Source organism: Mytilus trossulus, chromosome 9, assembly GCF_036588685.1.
Source record: "Mytilus trossulus isolate FHL-02 chromosome 9, PNRI_Mtr1.1.1.hap1, whole genome shotgun sequence".
Lineage (NCBI taxonomy): Eukaryota > Metazoa > Mollusca > Bivalvia > Mytilida > Mytilidae > Mytilus > Mytilus trossulus.
In genome coordinates, this window is record NC_086381.1 from 74,251,399 (window position 1) to 74,273,788 (window position 22,390).

General features: G+C 31.5%; 2 protein-coding genes across 2 annotated transcripts in view; both read right to left on the reverse strand.

Annotated features, from left to right (window-relative positions):
- Window positions 1–696: 696 nt before the first annotated feature.
- On the reverse strand, window positions 697–7,808 carry LOC134684204 (uncharacterized). The gene is made up of 3 exons (XM_063543478.1): window positions 7,529–7,808; window positions 3,558–3,585; window positions 697–3,069 (listed from the first exon to the last, which is right to left on the reverse strand). The coding sequence occupies exons 1-3, from the start codon at window positions 7,655–7,657 to the stop codon at window positions 2,780–2,782; spliced, it is 447 nt and encodes a 148-aa protein (XP_063399548.1). The 5' UTR covers window positions 7,658–7,808; the 3' UTR covers window positions 697–2,779.
- A 174-nt stretch (window positions 7,809–7,982) lies between these two features.
- Window positions 7,983–22,390, reverse strand: part of LOC134684928 (uncharacterized) — a 99,355-nt gene continuing 84,947 nt past the window's right edge. The window contains exons 16-20 of the mRNA XM_063544246.1: window positions 17,995–18,498; window positions 14,482–14,588; window positions 10,250–11,491; window positions 8,260–8,308; window positions 7,983–7,999 (exon numbers count right to left, since the gene is read on the reverse strand). Of these exons, the coding sequence (XP_063400316.1) occupies window positions 7,983–7,999; window positions 8,260–8,308; window positions 10,250–11,491; window positions 14,482–14,588; window positions 17,995–18,498 (1,919 nt within the window). The remainder of the gene's footprint in view (window positions 8,000–8,259; window positions 8,309–10,249; window positions 11,492–14,481; window positions 14,589–17,994; window positions 18,499–22,390) is intronic.

A 22,390-nucleotide genomic window follows, 5' to 3' on the forward strand; every position in this document is an offset into this window, starting at 1 on the left:
ATCTGATATTTGTTTTATTTAATGCAATCAAGTATGTTTGCTTTTTTGTAAATATCATTTCGTGGAGTTGTTTTAGATCTAGTATTGCTGATCATTAAGAACTATCTATGAGAGTTTTTCAAATAATTAGCAAAACTTTAGGAATAAGGAGGGGGGGGGGGGGGGGTGAATATAACCATAATTTTTTTCCTCTTATTCCTATAAGTTTGCTAATTATTTGAAAAACTTAATAAATACTTGTAGATCTTATTTTGATGATATGTTTTGCTTTTAAAAGTCTCTCTCTCTCTCTCTCTGATTATATGAGTGAATTTTTCAAGTCCAGTGACCATAACATGCACACAATTATCAGGCCGAAATAAAACTTTTAACTTGACGTGTAACTCATGATAAAACTATATACCAATTATCAATCAATATCTTCAAGCATGAGAAAAAAAAGTGTGGAAAACACTCTTAACATTGAATATTATTAATAATTGTCTAATATTGATATGGTTTAATACAATGTATATATATTTTCAAATTACAATCAACTATGATTAATAGTTCCAAAATATTTTTCTTTCATTTTTCACAAACTAATATAGATTTGTAACTTATTTATAGTGTCAACATCTTTTATCTACACAATGTAATGTAATGAAATATATACCTTAATAAAAATAGATTAGTATCTAATTAAAGGATGCCACTTATTTTATTTTTTTATATATAGCATTCAGAAAATTAGTTTACAAAACAACAAACAACATTTAACAAACGTGGCACAAACTTTTCAACAATTTACAAAATAATTTCTTTAAAAAAATGAGTTATCTCTCTTTGTATAGAAATATGGTTTAACATAGCACTCCAACATAAGATATGGACTTTTTTATAGACCATAACTCTGGACTAAATCATCAGACCGGAACAAAATTCGAACTTGATCTATAACTTGTCATGATAAAACTATATAAAAAATATTAAATCAATATCTCCAAGAAAGAAGAACAAAAGTTTGGAAAGCTGATTTGCAGGACTTACGGATGGACAGACAGACAGACGAACGGAGTTTAAACTTACAGTCCTCTTCGACTTCGACGGAAGGTGACTAAAAATCTGCAAAATTTCCTTAAAACCACTAATTTAGTGGCAGCAACCCAATAATGGGTTGTTCGATTCGTCTGAATATGTCAGGGCTAATTGATCTTGACCAATTTGAACATTTTTACCCCATGTCAGATTTGCCCTAAATGCTTTAGTTTCTGATATATAAGCCCAAAACTGCATTTGACCCCTATGTTATATTCTTAGCCTTGGCGGCCATGTTTGTTGATGGATCAAAACTTCGGAAACAATTTATAAACTAGATACCCTAGAGAACATTTTGTTAAAGTTTAAAGGTATTTGGCCCAGTAGTTTCAGAGGAGAAGATTTTTTAAATAGTTTACGACGACGACAGACGACGGTCGCCAAGTGATGACATAAGCTCACCTGTCGAGCTAAAAAGGATACACATAATCTTCTCAGTGCAATATTTCTTATAAATGTTAAATTAGTTTGCCCTTGTTGACTGTTTTTAGATCTTAATTTGGAGAACATTTTTGCTTATCACAATTTTACTCCGTCTAATACTACTTTTTGAAAATGAGAAAAAAACGCCTTTTAAAGGCAATAACTCCTGTATTTTAGGTTGAGGGATATTTATACATATATGATTTAGTCCATTGTGGACTTAATTTTTAAATCTAATTTTTCTAAACATTTAAAAAAAACCTCTATCTGATGTCTATCTACTATAGTTTCTGCAAAAACTGCCGAAATGTGTTAAAAGTATCGTTCAACGGCTTCATCTCCTTTAAGGGGTCAATTAACGATTTTTGCCAAATTCCTTATTTAAAGATCTTATTGTTATTATTATTATTTTTGCTGTTCAGAATTTCTTTTCATCGGGTGGATGCCAGGTGATGGTAAAAAGTACACATGGCCTTTGAGACTATGTGAACTAAAACATAACTAATAAACCTAGAAAGAGGATAAATATTTACAAAAAACAGTGTTATATTACCTACTACAAGTACACCAACAGACTATCAAGTTACTTTATCATATTCATAATTACAAGATACCTTATGGCAAAATAAAAATGACATGACAATTGTTGTAATCCCATTCTGTACAAGAAGATTTTGAGGATATTTTGAAAATAAGCTCACAAATTCTTTGCAACTTTACTATGGGTAGCAATTTAAGATACCATTTGTGTTGTATTTTAAAAAAAAATCTTTCTAAATATTGAAAACAGGCAAGAAGATATTTACTTATAATTTTTCCTAATGCTTTATATATAATAGATAGTTCAAACATTGTTGCCACTTTACCCAAATTTATCACGCCAACCTCATTGGGATTGTGAATTGTAAGAAATTCATCTATTAAATGAAAATTATGTTTGACCATTAAGTTATTTACTGTAATGTGACATACAGCTTAAGAAACATTATCCAAAATTTTGAACTAGACAGAGAGCCAATAGTCAGTAGTACATACATATAATAACATTTTGCTTCCTTAAAAATAAGGTGTTTTAAATTCATGAGGTCAACCTAATGGATTTTGACTTTTGAATGACATTGCTTTAATCACAGAAACCCTCTAATCAATATATGGTATATTTGAGGTATGACACAAATATTGTGAAATAAATCATAATATTGTGGATTTTTATTCAAAGTTTACTACAAATTCTTCAGATTAGATTATAATGTGGAAGTTGTTTTGACTGCATGTATTTTCAATTGAGTTTGTACTGCTCTTGTAGAAATTTTATTCCACCTGATTGTATTTGCTTGAGAGCTTTTATTAAATTTAATACTGTTGGTTCGCTTGATAGTTTCCATTTTTTTAGAATGTCATATAACTGTTCGTACATGTCTTTGGGATATTTGTACATGGTATCTTGAATACTGGTAAAGCTAAGTCCTAATTCTAATCCAAGTTGAATTATGCAGTTTCCCATTTCTCGAGACAACAATTTTAGAACTTCGTCTGAAGGTATTTCTTGCAATGTACTACTGTCAGTGTCTTTAAAATAAAAGTAAAACACGTATTGGTAAATATGATTAACTCTGTTTGTAATGGATTGCTTTGTTACTGTTGAATGTGGCTACCCATAATCATTCTTTGAATCATATACGGGTTTAAAATAATGAAAATGGTTGCACAATTTTTATAACACAACTAACAGAGTTAACTATCATTTAACCTTACCTAACTATCACGAAAACGTAGCATTTTTTGAAAATTAATGACGAACAAAGAATAAAAAGGCAATACATATGAAATATTGAAAAATAACTAGTGATAACAATACTTGCACTAATTTTTTTAGTTTGGTGAGATAGCAATGTCCATAGATATTTTCGGTAAAAGGTACTTTTTTATAAACATAATGACTTTGTCAAATGAGTTTTTTTTTTGGTTGACTTTTTGTGATGTGTGTGTGTGTGTCTCATTTTTAAAGTACATCCACGTGGTTTTATTCTAATTGTAAGGTTATTAATTTCACTAACCTATCAAATTAGAGTCTTCTTTTAATATCTGTAAAATATAATGTTTATTATTGATATGGATATCTATGTTATATGTTTTATATTTCTCAAATTTCTTAAGTTTTGTAATGCATGCAAAACTTAAAAGACAGTTCAAAACCCAACATTTCAAACCTTAGATTCAAAAATAAAGAATATGTCAATAGTTAACGGATGCCCCACTCGTACTATCATCTTCCATGTTCGGTGGACCGTTTGGTAATTAAATTAGAAAGATCAAATCTTAAGAAACATGTGTACTAAGTGACAAGTGGATTTGACGTCAACTTCATCAAAAACTACATTGACCAAAAACTTTAACCAAAAACTTCAACCTAAAACTTGCACTATCATTTGTTATATAAAAAAGAAGATGTGGTGTGATTGCCAATTAGACAACTATCCACAAAAGACCAAAATGACACAGACAATAACAACTATAGGTCAACGTACGGCCGTCAACAATGAGCAAAGCCCATACCGCATAGTCAGCTATAAAAGGTCCCGATAAGACAATGTAAAACAATTCAAACGAGAAAACTAACGGCCTTATTTATGTAAAAAAATGAAAGAAAGAAAAATGTAACACATTAACAAACGACAACCACTGTGTTCAGTAGACTGTGGAATTGGGGTCTAAAACCAAATTTGGCATTGAAATTAGATAGATCATGTCATAGGCAACATGTGTGATAAGTTTCATGTTGATTTGACTGTAACTTCATCAAAAATTACCTGGACCAAAAACTTAAACCTGAAGCGGGACAGACGGACAAACGAACGAAGGGATAGACGAACGGACACACAGACCAGAACACATTATTCCCCTCAACTATCGTAGGTGGGGCATAACATATAACTAGAGGCTCTAAAGAGCCTGTGTCGCTCACTTTGGTCTATGTGAATATTAAACAAAGGACACAGATGGGTTCATGACAAAATTGTGTTTTGGTGATGGTGATGTGTTTGTAGATCTTTCTATAAAGAACTTGGCCCAGTAGTTTCAGAGGAAAATATTAGTGAAAATTTACAAATTTTATGAAAATTGTTAAAAATTGACTATAAAGGGCAATAACTCCTTATGGGGTCATTTTGGTCATGTTGACTTATTTTTAGGTCTTACTTTGCTGTACATTATTGCTGTTTAAAGTTTATCTCTATCTATAATAATATTCAAGATAATAACAAAAAACGGCAAAATTTCCTTATAATTGCAAATTCAGGGGCAGCAACCTAACAACCGGTTATCCGATTCATCTGAAAATTCCAGGGCATATACATTTTGACCTGATAAACAATTTCACCACCTATCAGATTTGCTGATGTGTTGGTTTCTGAGTTATAAGCCAAAAAATGTATTTTACCCCTATCTTCTATTTTTAGCCATGGCGGCCATCTTGGTTGGTTGGCCGAGTCACCGGACACATTTTTTAAACAAGATACCCCAGTGATGATTATGGCCAAGTTTGGTTTAATTTGGCCCAGTATACGTAGTTTCAGAGGAGAAGATTTTTGTAAAAGTTAACAACGACGGACGACGACTGACGACGACGGACGACGGACGCCAAGTGATGAGAAAAGCTCACTTGGCCCTGTGGGCCAGATGAGCTAAACAATAAAGTCTGTCAAAAAATCAGAGCTTTTCATCAGAGAGATTTATTCCTTTATTTCAAATAATTTTCGGCTTCAGAAATAGCAGTGCACCAGCATATTGATATTGATCCAGTGGTAGTAATAACATCATCGCGGTACACATTTTACTGTACAAGAAGCCAATTTCTACCATTAATGACTTTCCAGTGATGTTTGATGCCAAACTATTTGAAAATACAAAACTTAGTAATCATCTAGATGTGTTGGATCGGCACAATTGCCACCCCTCGTAAAATAAAGCTTGACGCCATAATTATTTAGGAATGGAAAAGTCCAAAGTACGTAAAGTCATTCATGGTGGACTCACATACTAAAAATCAGCATGATATGCGAAGGCGTTTAGAAAGAAAGAATGTTATTTTACAAAATTTCCAAAGTCCGAAATTTAGACAAAAGCCAAACATAGATTCAATTAGTAACTCATCGTAGAAAAATCAGCGCATAATGTGAAGGCATTACAAAAAAAGTCCATATAACTGATTGTTGTAGAATGACGGAATGACAGACAAGTTTAAAACTATATGGCCCGACTGAGATATGACCCAGACCTCAGCTGGGCCAAAAAATAGTTGACGCTTAGTTTTTTTCCCCTGCTAGATAGTGTTCTGAATGCAAGTACAATAACTCCAAAACAGGTCAGCATATCATTTTTGTTTTGTGTTATAATTTGTGTTTTAGTAAATATTCTGTAATATATTAACTTATAATGTGTTTCTGTTGGGGAGATTATGTTGAATCACTTAAATATCTTGAAATTACAAAGTTTTAATTCTTGGAAGCTTTGATTTCGTCAAGTTTATGACTGATGAAAGTATAAAAACGATAAAGACAAAGCCTGTCAATGAATCTGAGATTCGCATGAGAAAGATATATTTCTTAATTCAAAATAATTTCCATTTTTATGTTAAAGAAAATTATAATAACACCATATCTTTATTTTCATGCTAGTCCCGAAGTACTGACTACTTAGCTAGGTTACCACCAGGAATAACAGTCCACCAGAAGAGGTATCACCTTCGGTAGTAATACTGACATTCACAACAGTACCAATTTTACTGCACCAAATGTGCATTACGACAATTAATGTCTCTTCAGTGATGTTCAATGCCAAATTATTTGAAATACAAAACTTATCCAAGAATTACGTTTAGTTTGTGTTCCCTTGAATGGACATCTGAACCACCCTTCTCGTGAAATACTGAGAAAATAAAATGCCTGTGTCTTATGTGATATGTGTCCAGCAGGTAAAGGCTATATTCTGGTCTAGGCCCATCACAGAATTGAATATAATACCAGACCCGGAATAGCTCATGTTTCCCAAGCCAAACATAATATCGTAATTTAACCGACATGCACAGGTTAGACAAGATAAACAGACATAAGTTAAAATGAGACATAATACTGGTTTAGGCTTACCTTCCACAGTTTGAATAATTTCTTTGATTATATGAAAACATTGCCAATAAACAACACAAGAATCATAATTAAAGAGCGGTTATAATTCCCCCCGCGTTGCAGATATTTTATCTATCCATGGACAACAAAAACCAACAATATACACAAAGTAAAAATTGTACTTATGGGAGCGCTAACAATGCAATCATCCATTTACTAGTAATCAATATTTTCAAAAGACATCTTTTAAAAATAATTGATCACCACCAATTTTTAAATTTATCTGAGACATTGATGATATCAAGCTATAATATAAGTTTCATAAACAAACTGACAAAAAGTGTACACATGAGAGCGCTTATCATCAATATTGCCAAAGAGCATACCTTTTGCCAAAAAAAAATAATAGATCTGCACTAATTTTCAAACTCGTCAAAGACATTTCTATTGTTAACATATCATATAAGTTTCATTAAATTTTGACAAGAATTGTACACATGAGAGCGATAACGATGCAATTTTCCATATAATCAATATTTCCAAGGAGCGTAACTCTTTTTAAAAAAATGCTTCGCCGAGCTCAGATGGACACGACCGCAGAGATTCAACACTGAACAGTTAGTTTGTACATATAACATTATTTTAAAAATCCTTTTGTATCACAGTGAGTCAGGGGAGGCTATCACGGTAAAAATATAGCAAACAGAAATTAAATTTGTATGGACACGATGAATAGAAGCAAGGTAGATTTAATGATTTAACCGTGTGACGGAATCATTACACCCTTCACAAGACCGAATTGTGATTTATTTGTTTCTTATCTATTCAAATATTTTGCTTTTTAAGAAAAAGTAACTTTTTAAAGACATCATTATAAAGCACTGGGTGAATAAATATACACTTACCTGACAGAGGTAATGAGGCCAAATCTCTATGAAATTCAAAGATTTCCACAAATCTTTGAATCTGACTTGTTGACTGATGGTTTCCTTTTCCGTTTTTAATTCATACATTGCCATCAGTTTTACACCCATCAATCCATTCACATCGTATTGATATAATATATCTTCCCACTTTTTTACGGTTAAACCAAGACATATGATGAACGGGCGAAAATTTGTAATAGAGATTTCATCAACTATTTGCACAAGTTGATGGTTACTAGGACTCAAGGTTTCTGTTGATAAACCTAAAGTAAAACGTATTGATTTGTTATGCCTTTTATTTACTTGTTTTTAATTTATGATGTATTTGTATAATTGTTTAAGCAATTGTTAAAATCACACAGGAGCATCTAATTCATTATGTATGTTTTAACGAATACATGCATGTGTACTCATACTTTTGTTGATAGTAATGTTATGATGTGTTGTCATCTTTATTACAAAAAAATGTATTGCACAAAACATATCATTAATACAATTTGACTTCATTTCTTCACTTATGTACCTTATTATTAACATTTCTTTGAATTCGATGTTGATTTATAAGCATTTAGATAATAATAAATGCAAAACAAACATCATATATAATAATAATCAGTAAAATAGAATAGAATGTTTTATTATGTAATCATTTGTTAAGTTTTAGTTCCTGAATGAAATTACAATGTGCAGGAAATTGTTGCATATCTTACCTTTGCACTCTAAGCTGCAAGTGTTTGTCTGCACGACAAGAGCCTCTTTCTGAAAGTTGTGCAAAATGTACAGAACATTTGTTGAATTTCAAAGAATGATGCAATGAAATTAAATTAAATTCAGACAACAATTTATTCAAGTAACAGGTAATTTAAAAGATATATAAATTTGTTTGTTATGGTCATGTTTGATTCAAATAAACGTTACCTATGTATACCTGGTAAACTATTAAGTCAAGAGATTTCGTAACCATGACTTCCCTTAAACGTTTACTGAATTCTTTCATAGTAACACACATTTGAAGTTTAGATGCATATATAGAGCTCTAATTCAGATTTCTATGATGAGTTTATTATTGCAGAAATGCTGTTTATAAAATCTGTAAATTTAGATGTAAAAAGTTTACTTATTCTTTAAGAATATCAATGTAACACCGTTGTCATATTTTTACATATTGTTTTTTCGGTACTAATATTGATTTGAATTTAATAAATTAACTAAATGTGTTTTACTATCTATTTATGAAAATCTATGGTCCTATATCCCGTCGATAAAAATAGTTAAATGTTTACATTACAAAAGTTCATGCATTTCTCAAGACGGTTTTCATCATAAAAGAAGTCTTGCATCTGAATAAATAAGAATTCAAAGATAATGAGTGCTATGTGTCTATCAGATGAGCATTTTCAGTTGATTATAATATTGTGTTGTCATACTTCCGTACCAGATTAGAAGTGGGTTGGCACTCATAACTATGTTTAACCCCACCACGTTCTACATGTGACTGTTTCACGCCAGAATAAACAAATAAGAAGATGTGGTATGATAACCAACGCGAGATGTAAGCAACTATAAGCCCCCTTACAGCCTTCAATAATAAGTTAAACCTATACTGCATGGCAAGCTGTAAACATTCAGTGACATTACTTAAACTGTGAGTCAATCACTCAGGTCTATTTACATCTTCAACAATAGACTTACTTCGACATTGAGACCCTTTTCATGTAATTTAGATTTCTAAAATGTACACCTTTTCATATATTGCGTAGGTAAAAAATGTATACTTTTTCCCACATTGTTTGGGTTTCATGTGTAATGGTATGTAATGTAAGAATGGAATACCAAAGTTGCAAAAGAGAAAAATTGGTTAAAAAAAACAGCCGGAAACACCAAAAAAATGACAGACGAAGAAGTTATTGCAACTTTATTGACCTAATCATATATTTCTGATTGTTCTCCTGACCTATTCAAACAATTTCAAGCTTGAAAAGGGAACATATTCCAGCGGGACGTCCTACCACCTTGGATATAAGAAGTGCCCCTCCCACCCCCCCCCCCCCGCACATATGTGACTTGTATACTGTTTTTAATTTTGATTTAAGATTAAAATAATAAAATAATATGTTATAAAATTATGATGAAATTCATAAAAACTTTATTGTAGCCAAGGCTTCTAACGAAATGAGAGTACCATAACTTATGTATGCAGATAATTAAAAAATAATGTCTTATTATAATGCTCTTCACCGAACAAAATATAAACCCATTCAAACATGAAAACCAGTGACCCGATTAAAGTACAAGACAGCAAATTGCAGCAAAATGTGATAACAGCAACTAACATCAACCAAAGAATTAGATTAGTCTCATGATTTGGAACAGGCACTTATAAAATGAACAGGGTTAAACATGAGTGCAGTCAGAGTGATGGGGGCTTTTATAGCTGAATTTACAGTATATGTTTTGATCGTTGTTAACGGCCAAGCAGTGACCCACATTTACTTAAATCTCCTACATTTGGACTTTATTGGATAATTTTTCTCATTGGAAATCATTCCATATCTTATTCAATATAGCAAGTGTGCAATGGATTAATACAAGATCCAATTGAAGCTTTACGCTTTTAAAAGAATTTTTTGAATAATGTATGATAGGGATACCTTCCAATGAATTTTTTTTATGTTTTTTTTTCTATCAATACTCCCTTACCTTTTTGAATATCCAGTATAAACAGTATTTTGTGTCATGCTTGATCTTGTTACTAGTATTTTCGCAAACCCAACCTTTTTTGCTTTTGGCGTATTCAAGTGATACTAAACAAGGCTCCTGGTTACATAGCAATCCTACTTCTATTTCAAAAAGACTGACTTCATCAATCTTTATTGATGTCTGTCCAAAGCATTCGTGATAAAAATGTAAAACTCTTTGTAAAGCTGATGTCATACATTCTTGAATACTTGCTGTTACATCTGGTGATATAAGATGCTTTGAAATCCTGTTTGTCAAAAAGACAATTACCCTCTGACCTTTGACTGTAATTAAGAGTTGATTGTTGTCATCAATGTTCAGTACGGCTGATTGGAAAAAAAGACAAGGGCGTCCATCGATTTCTTTCAGAGGCCATATAATAACTGCTGCAGCAATGAGCTTAAAAATCAATGCAGATGGAATAGCACATTCTTTCAGGTGATAAGCTAAGCATATGGTCTTCTGCTCTTCACGGGGGAAAAGATCTTCCGGTAATTTATTTTGGACAACACAAGGTACCATGTATAAGGGATCACTTTTAACTCTGCTTTCATGTTTTGGCCGGACAAGTATATCAAGATGTACAAGAACATTTATAATGTACTCCTTGTACTGATCATTTGGCAAATAATTATTAAATGGTGGCTGTGACCAAAGTTTAAACAGCTGTAGCTTTTGAATTGTGCCAGTATTTGCAGCGTTTTCTAAGATGCTTCTTAAATCTTGTTGTTCCGGCCAAAACATTTTGTCGGTAATAAATGACCTTAAAATATTCACCATAACCGTAGGCTGTACAACTATGAAATTATCAAGCCCTTGAAAATTGAAGTATAGAATTTTTCCAAGAGAATGTTGGATTTTTAAAAATTTATCAATCAAATCTTCGGGCATTGAAAATTCATCGTTTAATCTGTTTAGTTCTTGAATTGTTTCCTTTGGTATAACACTGAAATTGTTTGTACGCATTTCAGAAATTTGAAGTTCAAGTGGGACCCATGAAATTGGCATTCGTTGTCCCCATGTTGATTGTTGGAAAGCAATATCTACCAACTTTTCTTTCAGATGCTCTATTTGTGGATCCTTTGAGTTAGTTGCGTTGATGAAAAATACTTTGTCGTACAAAATGTGTCTATTTTTAACATGGGTTGAAAATAGTTTAGAAAGTTCCAGTGTGAATGTTCTTTCTTTAGCTAACATTTCATCCTAAAACAAGAAGACACATGCTAAAGTTTATTTAACATATAAAAAGCAGATGTATTAATTCATAATTTAATTTAATCATTAAAAAAAGTATTACTATACATTAAGAGGTTTACATAAAAGCGAATAATGGGACTGATTGAGTATCATTAGCAATAATGAATATCGCATTTTGGTCTATTTCTCAATAATCGTAATAACAAAAACATGCAATATTTCTGAATTTACAGTATATTTGGTATAATAAAGTAAGTTTTTTTTAACGTTATAAATTTTAACAATATTAGAAATATCTTTTTTTTCGTTTTCATTGCAACTTAAAGTCATAAGAAACCTCAAATTAAAAAAAATAATGCATATGTTTTTTTATAATTCAATGGAAAGTTTTCATTATAAGACTTGTGTACATATACTTTTTTCTGAAGAAAATTCTTTATTTTATTCATATTTAGAAGAAGTTTACTATATTTTAATTGCTTCCTTCCAGGAAGCATTTCCCCGTACATATTTTCCCTATGCAAAGTGACCTCAGTGTGACCCATCTCGTAAAAATCGGGTGATAGCAATACGCATGGATGTCCTTAAAATAAACTATTATCTGAATTTACATGTTAAACACGTGCTCAATTTCCATGTTTTTGTTGATTTTTTGTTGATTGTTGACGAACAGGTGACAATCTTTAAACTTCCGTTTCAAAACACAAACTTTAATTACTTGCCATATTTTCACAACAACACTGACCGATTGAAAAAGATTTAATTGACGATTATACGAAATTTATGCGAAAAAAATGATAAATTCGTGCACAGAAGACTAAGTTTCTGATGTTTGTATGCATTGGTTCAAGAATTGGAAGAACATTATTTTTCACCGGTCACTCGTTTCTTATGACTTTAATAACTAATACAGACAAAAGAAAATTATCTAAATTTACGACAGGGGCATTAGATTAATTTTTTTTTTTTAAATATGAATTTTTTTGTTTAATCTTTAATGAAAGTAAAATAATATTTTACTTTTAGCAGCCTGTCTGTTTCAATATCACATGAACAGAGAATAAATGAGGTCAAATTATTCTCTTTCATCAGTTTCTTAGCTTATTTTGACAAATTTAGACAAACTGGCTGCTAAAAGCAAATTATCCTATCCCTATTTCAATTTCATTAATGATTACGCAAAAAAAAGCATATTTTTTATAATTTTTTTATTTTCTCGAAGGCTTGTGCCCCTTTAATAAGTTTAAATAATTTTCTTTTGCCTGTTATAGTATTCAAGTTGAAATTAAAATTTCAAAAACTTAAACGACAAAGTGAATATATGTGGACGCCATTGACAGAATGTAGGATAGCTATGAAAGTCACTGGCTGGGAAAAAAATGAGGATATCAAATAGAAAATGACAACAACATAGAAACCATGCAACACTTTTTTGTTGCTGTAGTATATCACAGCTGATCTTCAAACATAGGAATACATTATCCTAATGGTGAAACAAGTGGCTCTCAAGAGCCTGAATCGCTCACCTTTATTTTTTTGGTTAAATCTCTCATCAATGATTATTTTGGCTTTTAAATTTATTTAAATGTTCTTTGAATCGTCCTATTTTCTTCAAAAGCAAAAAGAAAAAATAATTTTCTCCTATGTTCTATTTTAGCCATAGGAGCTATGTTTCTTGACATACAAGGAAATAAAATATACAATTTATACTAGATACTCTGAAACTCATTTAGCCTAAGTTTGGCTGAAATTGATACAGCACTTTCAAAGGAGAAGATTTTTTAAAGTAAGTCAACATGATGAACAAATTCTGAAAAAAGTCTTTAAAGGGCAATAACTCCTTAAGGGGTCAATTGACAATTTTGGTCAAATTGACTTATTTGTAGATCTTACTTTGCTTAACATTTTTGCTATTGACAGTTTATCTGTATCTATAATAATATTCAAGATAATAACCAAAAACTGCAAAATTCCTTTAAAATCATCAATTCAGGGCCATTATACCTGCAAAACCAGTTACCCGATTCAACTGAAAAATTCAGGACAGGTAGACCTTGACCTAATAAATACTTTAACTAATCGTCTTATTTGCTCAAAATGCTGGAGTTTTTGAGATATAAGCCAAAAACTGCATTTTAACATGTGTTCTATTTTTAGCCATGACGGCCATGTTTTTTGACGATATAGAAAATAAAACACAAACTTTATTTTATACACCCTACTGATCATTCAGTTGAAGTTTGGTTGAATTTGGTTGAGTAGTTTTAGAGGAGAAGATTTTATAAAGTTAGCAAATATGATAAACAAATTGTGAAAAATTGTCATTAAAGGACAATAAACCCTTAAGGGGTCAATTGACAATTTTGGTCATATTACCTTATTTGTAGATCTTACTTTGCTGATCATTTTTGCTGTTTAAAGTTTATCTTTATCTATAATAATATTCAAGATAATGACCAAAAACTGCAAAATTTCCTTAAAATTACCAATTAAGTGGCAGCAACCCAACAATGGGTTGTTTGATTCTTCTGAAAATTTCAGGGCTGATAGATCTTGACCTAATGAACATTTTTACCCCATGTCAGATTTGCTCTAAATGCTTTCGTTTTTGAGATATAAGCCAAAAACTGCATTTGACCCCTATGTTCTATTTTTAGCAATGGCGACCATGTTTGTTGATAGATCAAAACTTCGGATACAATTTATAAACTAGATACCCTAAGGAACATTCAGTTAAAGTTTGGAAGTATTTGGCCTAGTAGTTTCAGAGGAGAAGATTCTTGAAATAGTTTACGACGACGACAGACGACGACGACAGACGACGACAGCTGACGACCGACGCCAAGTGATGGCATAAGCTCACATGGCTATGCCAGGTGAGCTAAAAAGTAATGATGTTAGGTAAAAACACAGGAATACTCAAATAGGATAATTTTCTAAACACAGTTATCATATATTCTAAATAGACTCTATGTAAAACTAGCCTATTAACTTACCATTTCCAAAAGGTCACTGTGCGTTGCAGCAAACATTATCATTGGCAACAGATCGTCATCTTCTTTGCAATATACCAGAATTGAATTCACCCAGTGGACAAGGATATCTAAGTTAAAAATTTAAAATAATCATCTTCAATCTTTTTTTTTAATGTTTATTGGCAAAAACGACGCATATAAATAATCATAGTAAGTAAGTCCATAGTACATCAGGAAAATAGAGACAAGTACATATAGTTGATATTTTGAATCATTTGACAAACTTATAAAGTAAATAATAATAGTGTTATTAAAAAAGAAAATCTAACCTGGACAGCATGGATTGGGTAGAGAGTTTTATTACCTAAAAGTTTACCTGTATAATCATGCTATTAGTTGTAGCCAGGAATATGCAATGGTTTATTTTTATAAAATAACATATTATTTTTAAAATAAACAAATTTTCTTTAAGACAAGTTTTTAAGGCTACAATATTTATTTTTACACATAGCATTTTTGTTTTGTTTATACAATATTTAGTTAATAATATCATGAGGTTTCTTATGTATTTTTTTCCCTGTTTTTTTTTCAAATATACCAAATAAGACCATATCTAAATTAAGTGGTAGTTCAATTTGGACTTTTGAATATATCCATTTATGAAGTTCTTCCCAAACATCAAATACTTTTGGACATGTCCAGAAAATGTGTTCTATTATAGTTTCTATACAGAAATTGCATTTATTGTTTTGTGGGACTTAAATTTTGTAGAGTAATTTATTTGTTCTCAAAATTCTGTGATTAGTTATTGGAGCTACTGTAATTTTGAACTTTTAGTCAAATAAAATGGCAGTCTATATACTTCATTCCAAATAATATTATGTCTATTTAGGATCATGAGCCACTTTTCATGTGATGTAATATTTGTTATTTTTTCGTTTAAAACATTGTACATGTCTTTTGACTTGGGACAGACACAAACATACAGAATGTGGCGGGGTTAAACATGTTAGTGGGATCCCAACCCTCCCCTAACCTGGGACAGTGGTATAACAGAACAATATAAGAACGGACTATAAAAATCAGTTGAAAAAGGCTTTACTCTTCAGATGGACACAAATACAAGTGGATGTGGCCGGGTACTTGTACATCCCAACAACAAAAAGACACTAGGTACAGATCTGAGAGTACTCGCAGTTAACTGACAGCTTGTTCAAAGCCACTAACAACTAAAAACCAGATGCTCCGCAGGGCGTAGCTTTATACGACCGCAGAGGTTGAACCCTGAACGGTTGGGGCAAGTATGGACACAACATTCAAGCTGGATTCCACTCTAAATTTGGATTGTGATTAAATAGTTGACACAGCATAGGTTTCTGACACAGAATGAATGTATTCAAATGAATTTAAAATTTTTGTTTTCTCTTAGAGCAATTCACTATGCTGTTGAATATTAATCCTCTCAAAAAAATGTTTGAAGAAATTTTCTTTTTGTTTATGAAATTTCAAATGAGAAAAATTTAACCCAATTTTTTATTCACATCCCCCTTTCCCTTATTCCAAAACTAATTTCAATTAAAATATTCTAATGGAGTTTGCAACAATTACTACTCATTTAAATACATCATAAAATATTAAGATGTAAAAAAACTGCTTGTTATCACTGAATGGTAAAGATTATTTAAATTTACCAGTTGGTAGTAAAAAGTGAATATACATTGTATATTGTATATAACAAAGATTTAAGTTGATTCTGGACAAAGAAAGATAACTCCAATTAAAAAAAAATCTTGCAGATATTTCTTGCTTACTATACTGGACAAAGAAAGATAACTCTTAATTAAAAAAAAAATTTGCTATTTCACAATATTGTGAAATTACATATTTCTTGCCATTGCACAATACTGTGCAATTGAAAAGACTTGCTATTGCACAATACTTAATATAATAAAATTAGATCCTGATTTGGACCAACTTGAAAACTGGGCCCATAATCAAAAATCTAAGTACATGTTTAGATTCAGCATATCAAAGAGGCCCAAGAATTTAATTTTTGTTAAAATCAAACTTTAAATAGTTTAATTTTGGACCCTTTGCACTTTAATTTAGACCAATTTTAAAACTGGGCCAAAAATTAAGAATCTACATACACAGTTAGATTTGGCATATCAAAGAACCCCAATTAATCAATTTTTGATGAAATCAAACAATGTTTAATTTTGGACCCCGATTTGGGCCAACTTGAAAACTGGGCCAATAATCAAAAATCTAAGTACATTTTTAGATTCAGCATATCAAAGAACCCCAAGGTTTCAATTTTTGTTAAAATCAAACTAAGGTAAATTTTGGACCCTTTGGACCTTAATGTAGACCAATTTGAAAACGGGACCAAAAATTAAGAATCTACATACACAGTTAGATTCGGCATATTAAAGAACCCCAATTATTCAATTTTGATGAAATCAAACAAAGTTTAATTTTGGACCCTTTGGGCCCCTTTTTCCTTAACTGTTGGGACCAAAACTTCCAAAATCAATACCAACCTTCCTTTTATAGTCATAAACCTTGTGTTTAAATTTCATAGATTTCTATTTACTTATACTAACGCTATGGTGCGAAAACCAAGAAAAATGCTTATTTGGGTCCCTTTTTGGCCCCTAATTCCTAAACTGTTGGGACCGAAACTCCCAAAATCAATACCAACCTTCCTTTTGTGGTCATAAACATTGTGTTTAAATTTCATTGATTTCTATTTACTTTAACTAAAGTTATTGTGCGAAAACCAAGAATAATGCTTATTTGGGCCCTTGTTTGGCCCCTAATTCCTAAACTGTTGAACAAAAAACTCCCAAAATCAATCCCAACCTTTATTTTGTGGTTATAAACCTTGTGTCAAAATTTCATAGATTTCTATTTACTTTAACTAAAGTTATAGTGCGAAAACCAAGAAAATGCTTATTTGGGCCCTTTTTGGCCCCTAATTCCTAAAATGTTGGGACCAAAACTCCCAAAATCAATACCAGCCTTCCTTTTATGGTCATAAACCTTGTGTTAAAATTTCATAGATTTCTATTCACTTTTACTAAAGTAAGAGTGCGAAAACTAAAAGTATTCGGACGACGACGACGACGACGATGACGACGACGCCAACGTGATAGCAATATACGACGAAATTTTTTTCAAATTTTGCGGTCGTATAAAAATCATGCATCTAAGACTAAAATCATGGATCTAAAACTAAATGTCTGTATGTCAAAGGATTAATAGATTCCATATATGATAATATGCATTTCTTTCGAAAACTTCATTTGTAACTGTTTTCTGGAATAAAGGCATTACAAGGCTAAATTTAACTTTTTTTTTATTTATGCTCTATAGAATTACTAATAAAGGTTTTAATAATAATTAATTGATGAATTTTTTTTTTCCATATTGACCTTATTCATTTATTGGTTGTAAAAGTTTCATTCTTATCAAAGATGTCTTATTGAATAAACACACTGTGTTATGTAATTTCATATGCGTTGTACATACCTTTTCCAGTTTCTCCTTGTGGATATTCGTCAAGCGGTTTATGTAACTCATATCTCCCATCAAACATCAGAACAAAAGTTCCTTTGTGTTGAATGAATAATTGATGTGTCATATCAAAGCATCTTTGTCCACCAAAGTCTACTAAATCTGATGGAGCTATTCTTATCTTATATTCACCAGTCCTTATCTCTTCTAAGATATCACTCTGAATTGTAAGAGCTTTGTGCTTTGGATGCATTTTAGGATAATATGGCAAATTAGTTTTGACATTTTCAGTCATTGAAGGAACAGTGGGGTTTTCATCCTTTGTTTTGCTAGGACTTTTGTTCTCTTGCTTCTTGTCGATTTCCTTGTCAACAGTTTTCAATTTAGATGATTCCAAAGCTGAATCTTTATGGTCTGTTGCCTCTTCATTGAAATTTCTCGGTTTCTCAACATTTCTCTCTTTTTTCAAAGCAATATTTGGGTTTCCTAATAACAACTTCTTCATAATACTTGTATCAGCTGGAAAAAATAAAGGTCATTAAAAAAAAAGAATTTTTAATTTCACGTAGGGTCCTGTATGACATATAAATCTTCGTTGTATTATATAAGATGACATTAACATATTGCGTCATGCAATTCTGTAACATGTATTATGATTTCAACCCAAGAGATTTATTCATAAATAAGTGCAATGGCCACTTAAAAAGGTATTTTAAGCTTAGAATTCAACTTGTAAAGAACTGTTTTAAAACCTTTCAGATAGTAAATGAATTATATCTTATAAATATAAGTAAAATAGCTTAAAACTGGAATGTCCTAGCAGTTTAAAATATAATGACAGTTGCAACATACTACAATCATGTTCAAATAGCTGATATTTTTGTGATATTTGAAAAGAGTAAAACTGGATTTAGTTGACTTGACAGAAATGCAGAATCAATTTTGTGAAAAGACCTTTCAGTAATCGTATTTCCCTTAGTAATCTCTCAAAAATAATTCCTTTAATGAAGTTAACAAAAAGCATCTGATACAAGAGTGCACACGCTGTAATGTCTCGTCTGGAGGCTAAGGTCAGATGATTATGCCAGACAAGTACACCTTATAATCATTCCAGAGACCAATTATACTTGACCTATTACATATAGTATCTGATGAACAGAAAAAAACATAAAAACTTAATATTGACAAATAAAACCATGAAAATGATATAATGGTCAGATTAAACCTGCTTCAAAGACATTTACACCTTACAATTATCTATATAATACACCCAAAACAGTTGACCTATTGGAATTTCCTTATTATACCTAATAAACAGACAAAACCATGAACTTAACATTGACCAATGAACCATGAAAATGAGATCAAGGTCAGATGGTTATTGTTAGTTCATGTCTGTAATATTGTTTTTTTGTAAATAGTTTTTTTTATGAATTAGGCTGTTAGTTTTCTCAATTGAATAGTTTTATATATTTCATGTTGGGGCCTTTTATAGCTGAATCTACTGTATAAGTTTTTCATATTGTTGAAGGCCTTACTGGTGCCTATAATAGATAACAACCACTTCATTTGAACTTTGGTGTATTGTTTTCTTATTGGCAATCATACCACATCTCTTTATGCATATATATGTACAATCTTACAATAATTCCATATAGCAAATATAGTGAGTGACCTTATTGCTTTAATATAGTATCTGAGAAATAGACCAAAGGGAAAAAAAATAAATTGACTAATGAAAAAAATAAATCAGGTAAAGCTCAACGAAATGTGTCAGTCAAACATGTATATAAAATTGAGAATGGAAATGGGGAATGTGTCAAAGAGACAACAACCCGACCATAGAAAAAAACAACAACAGCAGAAGGTCACCAACAGGTCTTCAATGTAGCAAGAAATTTCCCCCCTCGGAGGCGTCCTTCAGCGGGCCCCTAAACAAATATATACTAGTTCAGTGATAATGAACGCCATACTAATTTCCAAATTGTACACAGCAATGTATATAGCATGTTTATCTATTGTCATAAATTTTCATAATATCTAATAAAATTAGTATATTTAGCTAACAAAATCCTTATATTTGAATAAAGCAACATTAATTTTTAGTGGAAAATTGTTTCAACGTTAATTAGGCTTAAATAAAAAAATTGTTTGCTAGCCCATCTCTGTGATTAATGTAAGATAACTCCAGTCAATTTTCCGAACATTCTATCATTATGGGGAGATAATATAATTCTGTTTTGATTTATAGTCTTTTTCAGAAAAATTAAAAATGTTTTGTGTAGGTTCCAATTATAATTTTTCACTATAGTATTCGGCGTAAGTTAGAAGTTTCTGGGATAAAGTCATGGCTATGGTGTTCTGTTTTTGTGTTTGTGCTTATGTGTGTTTGTGTTAGGCGATATTACAATTCTTTCATGTATTTGTTTTTAGGGATCAAGTAATGCAGATAAATTAAGACAGCATGTCTGCTTCATTTGAGTTCTTACATAATTGTATACTGTGACCATATTAAAGAAAAAAATGCCTTTACAAGTATCAGGATGAATGCTGTTTGAGAATATATGATGCATACCACAACTTGAAACAGTGTATTCCTGACAGCAGAATCAAACATATGTTATTCACCGGCATATTATACCTCAAATTAAAAGTAGAAAGAAAACTTTTTTCCTAATAATTTCCAGAATACAGAATTTAAAAGAGAGCAATTTCATGATTACTTGAAGAAGATGCTCTATCTGTGACACAGGCACTTGTTTCACAAAAAGAAATCCCATATACCTTAATGTTATATTAAGGTATACTAGAACACACCCGAAATCGCGGGCATTCAGAGCGTATTTGAAAGGATGTAAAGTGTTGTAGGAAGAATTTTGTAAAAGATTTAATGACTTGAGAATTTCAGGAAAAGTATCAAAAGTCATAGGTACTTGGGGACAGGAAAATGTTTTTTTTTAACCTTTCTCCTTTTTTTCCAAAATTCCCATTTTTTGTTTTCTATTAATTTCATTATGAACATACATTTAGTGTACATTGCATTATGAACATTCCAGTCAGGAGCCTGTAATTCAGTGGTTCAGTGATATTTGTTTTTCGTTCATTTTTTTTACATAAATAAGGCTGTTAGTTTTCAAGGCTCATTTGAATTGTTTTACATTGTCATTTCGGGGCCTTTTATATCAGACTATGCAGTATCGGCTTTTGGTTATTGTTGAAGGCCGTAAGGTGACCTTTAAATGTTAATTTCGGTATCATTTTGGTCTCTTGTGGAGAGCTGTCTCATTGGCATTTATACCACATCTTTTTTTTGTAAAACATATTTAGTGACTTGAGAATTTCATAAAAGGTATCAAAAGTCATAGGTAATTTGGGACAGGATAATTGTTTTTCTAGCCCGGCTCCGCCTTTTTCCACAAAAAAATCAATATATCTGTATATCATGAACATTCATTAAAGGGGGGTCGGGGCAGAGGCGGATTTAGGGGGCCCGCCCCCCCCCTTTTCTAGAAAATAATTGGTTGCTTATATAGGGAATCACTGAAGCATGACCGGAGCGGGCCCCCTCTTAGGCAGTCAACAGGCCCCTTCTAGATCCGCCACTGCGGAGGGGCCCTGATCCCAATATCCCAGGCTTAAAAACATGAAATCCCGAGGTTCTGAATTTATTATACAAATTAAATATCTACATCACGTAATTCGAAAAAAGAAATCCCGGATCCCGAAATGTCAATCCTGAAATTTTGATCTTAAAAACACCCGTTCTAGACGTCCTGAAAAAGTATTTTCCTTTACACGTTTTAAAATTAATTGATCCACAGCGGTCATTGATATATTATTCAGACCCTCTCTATTAAATAAACCCTGTGACTGCCGTGGATAGTAAACTTGAAAATGATATCAGACAGAAAATGCACTTTATTCGTAGTATATGTATTTGTTTCAAAGTAAAAAGAAAAACACAAACCGGAGGTCTAATCTGACTTAAATCTCGTCCAATGACGGATATAAGACAGAAAATACACTGTATTCGTAGTATTAATGTATGTTCAAAGTATACAGAAAACGCAAACCGGAAGTCTAATCTGACTTAAAAATTCGCCCAATGACAGAAACATATCCGGACGTCTTTTTTCTCGTTTTTCACCCAAAATAACTCAATCTGAATAATCATATGAATATATGACAAATGTGATTATGCACTGTACCTATAGGACACAGAGGCATGATGATTAATTTATTGTTGAAAGAAGTGAAGCGACACCCAAAATGAGGTCTTCTCGTTTAATAGTATAGATAGGAAATTTTTATTTTGAGACACGTGCCTGTGATCTGTGATTTCAGACTAATTTGTCTCTTTGCACTAAGAAACTTATTGATGATGAGGGTAGATTTTACCTTGCACATCTAT

Bases quoted from the DNA above. Each gene is read 5' to 3' on its own strand.
- LOC134684204 (XM_063543478.1), bottom strand. From the start codon at position 7,657: ATGGGTGTAAAACTGATGGCAATGTATGAATTAAAAACGGAAAAGGAA. The intron at 3,586-7,528 runs GTAAGTGTATAT...TATATTTTACAG, and splicing joins GGCCTCATTACCTCTGTCAG to ATATTAAAAGAAGACTCTAA. The intron at 3,070-3,557 runs GTTAGTGAAATT...TTTATTTTAAAG, and splicing joins AGAAGACTCTAATTTGATAG to ACACTGACAGTAGTACATTG.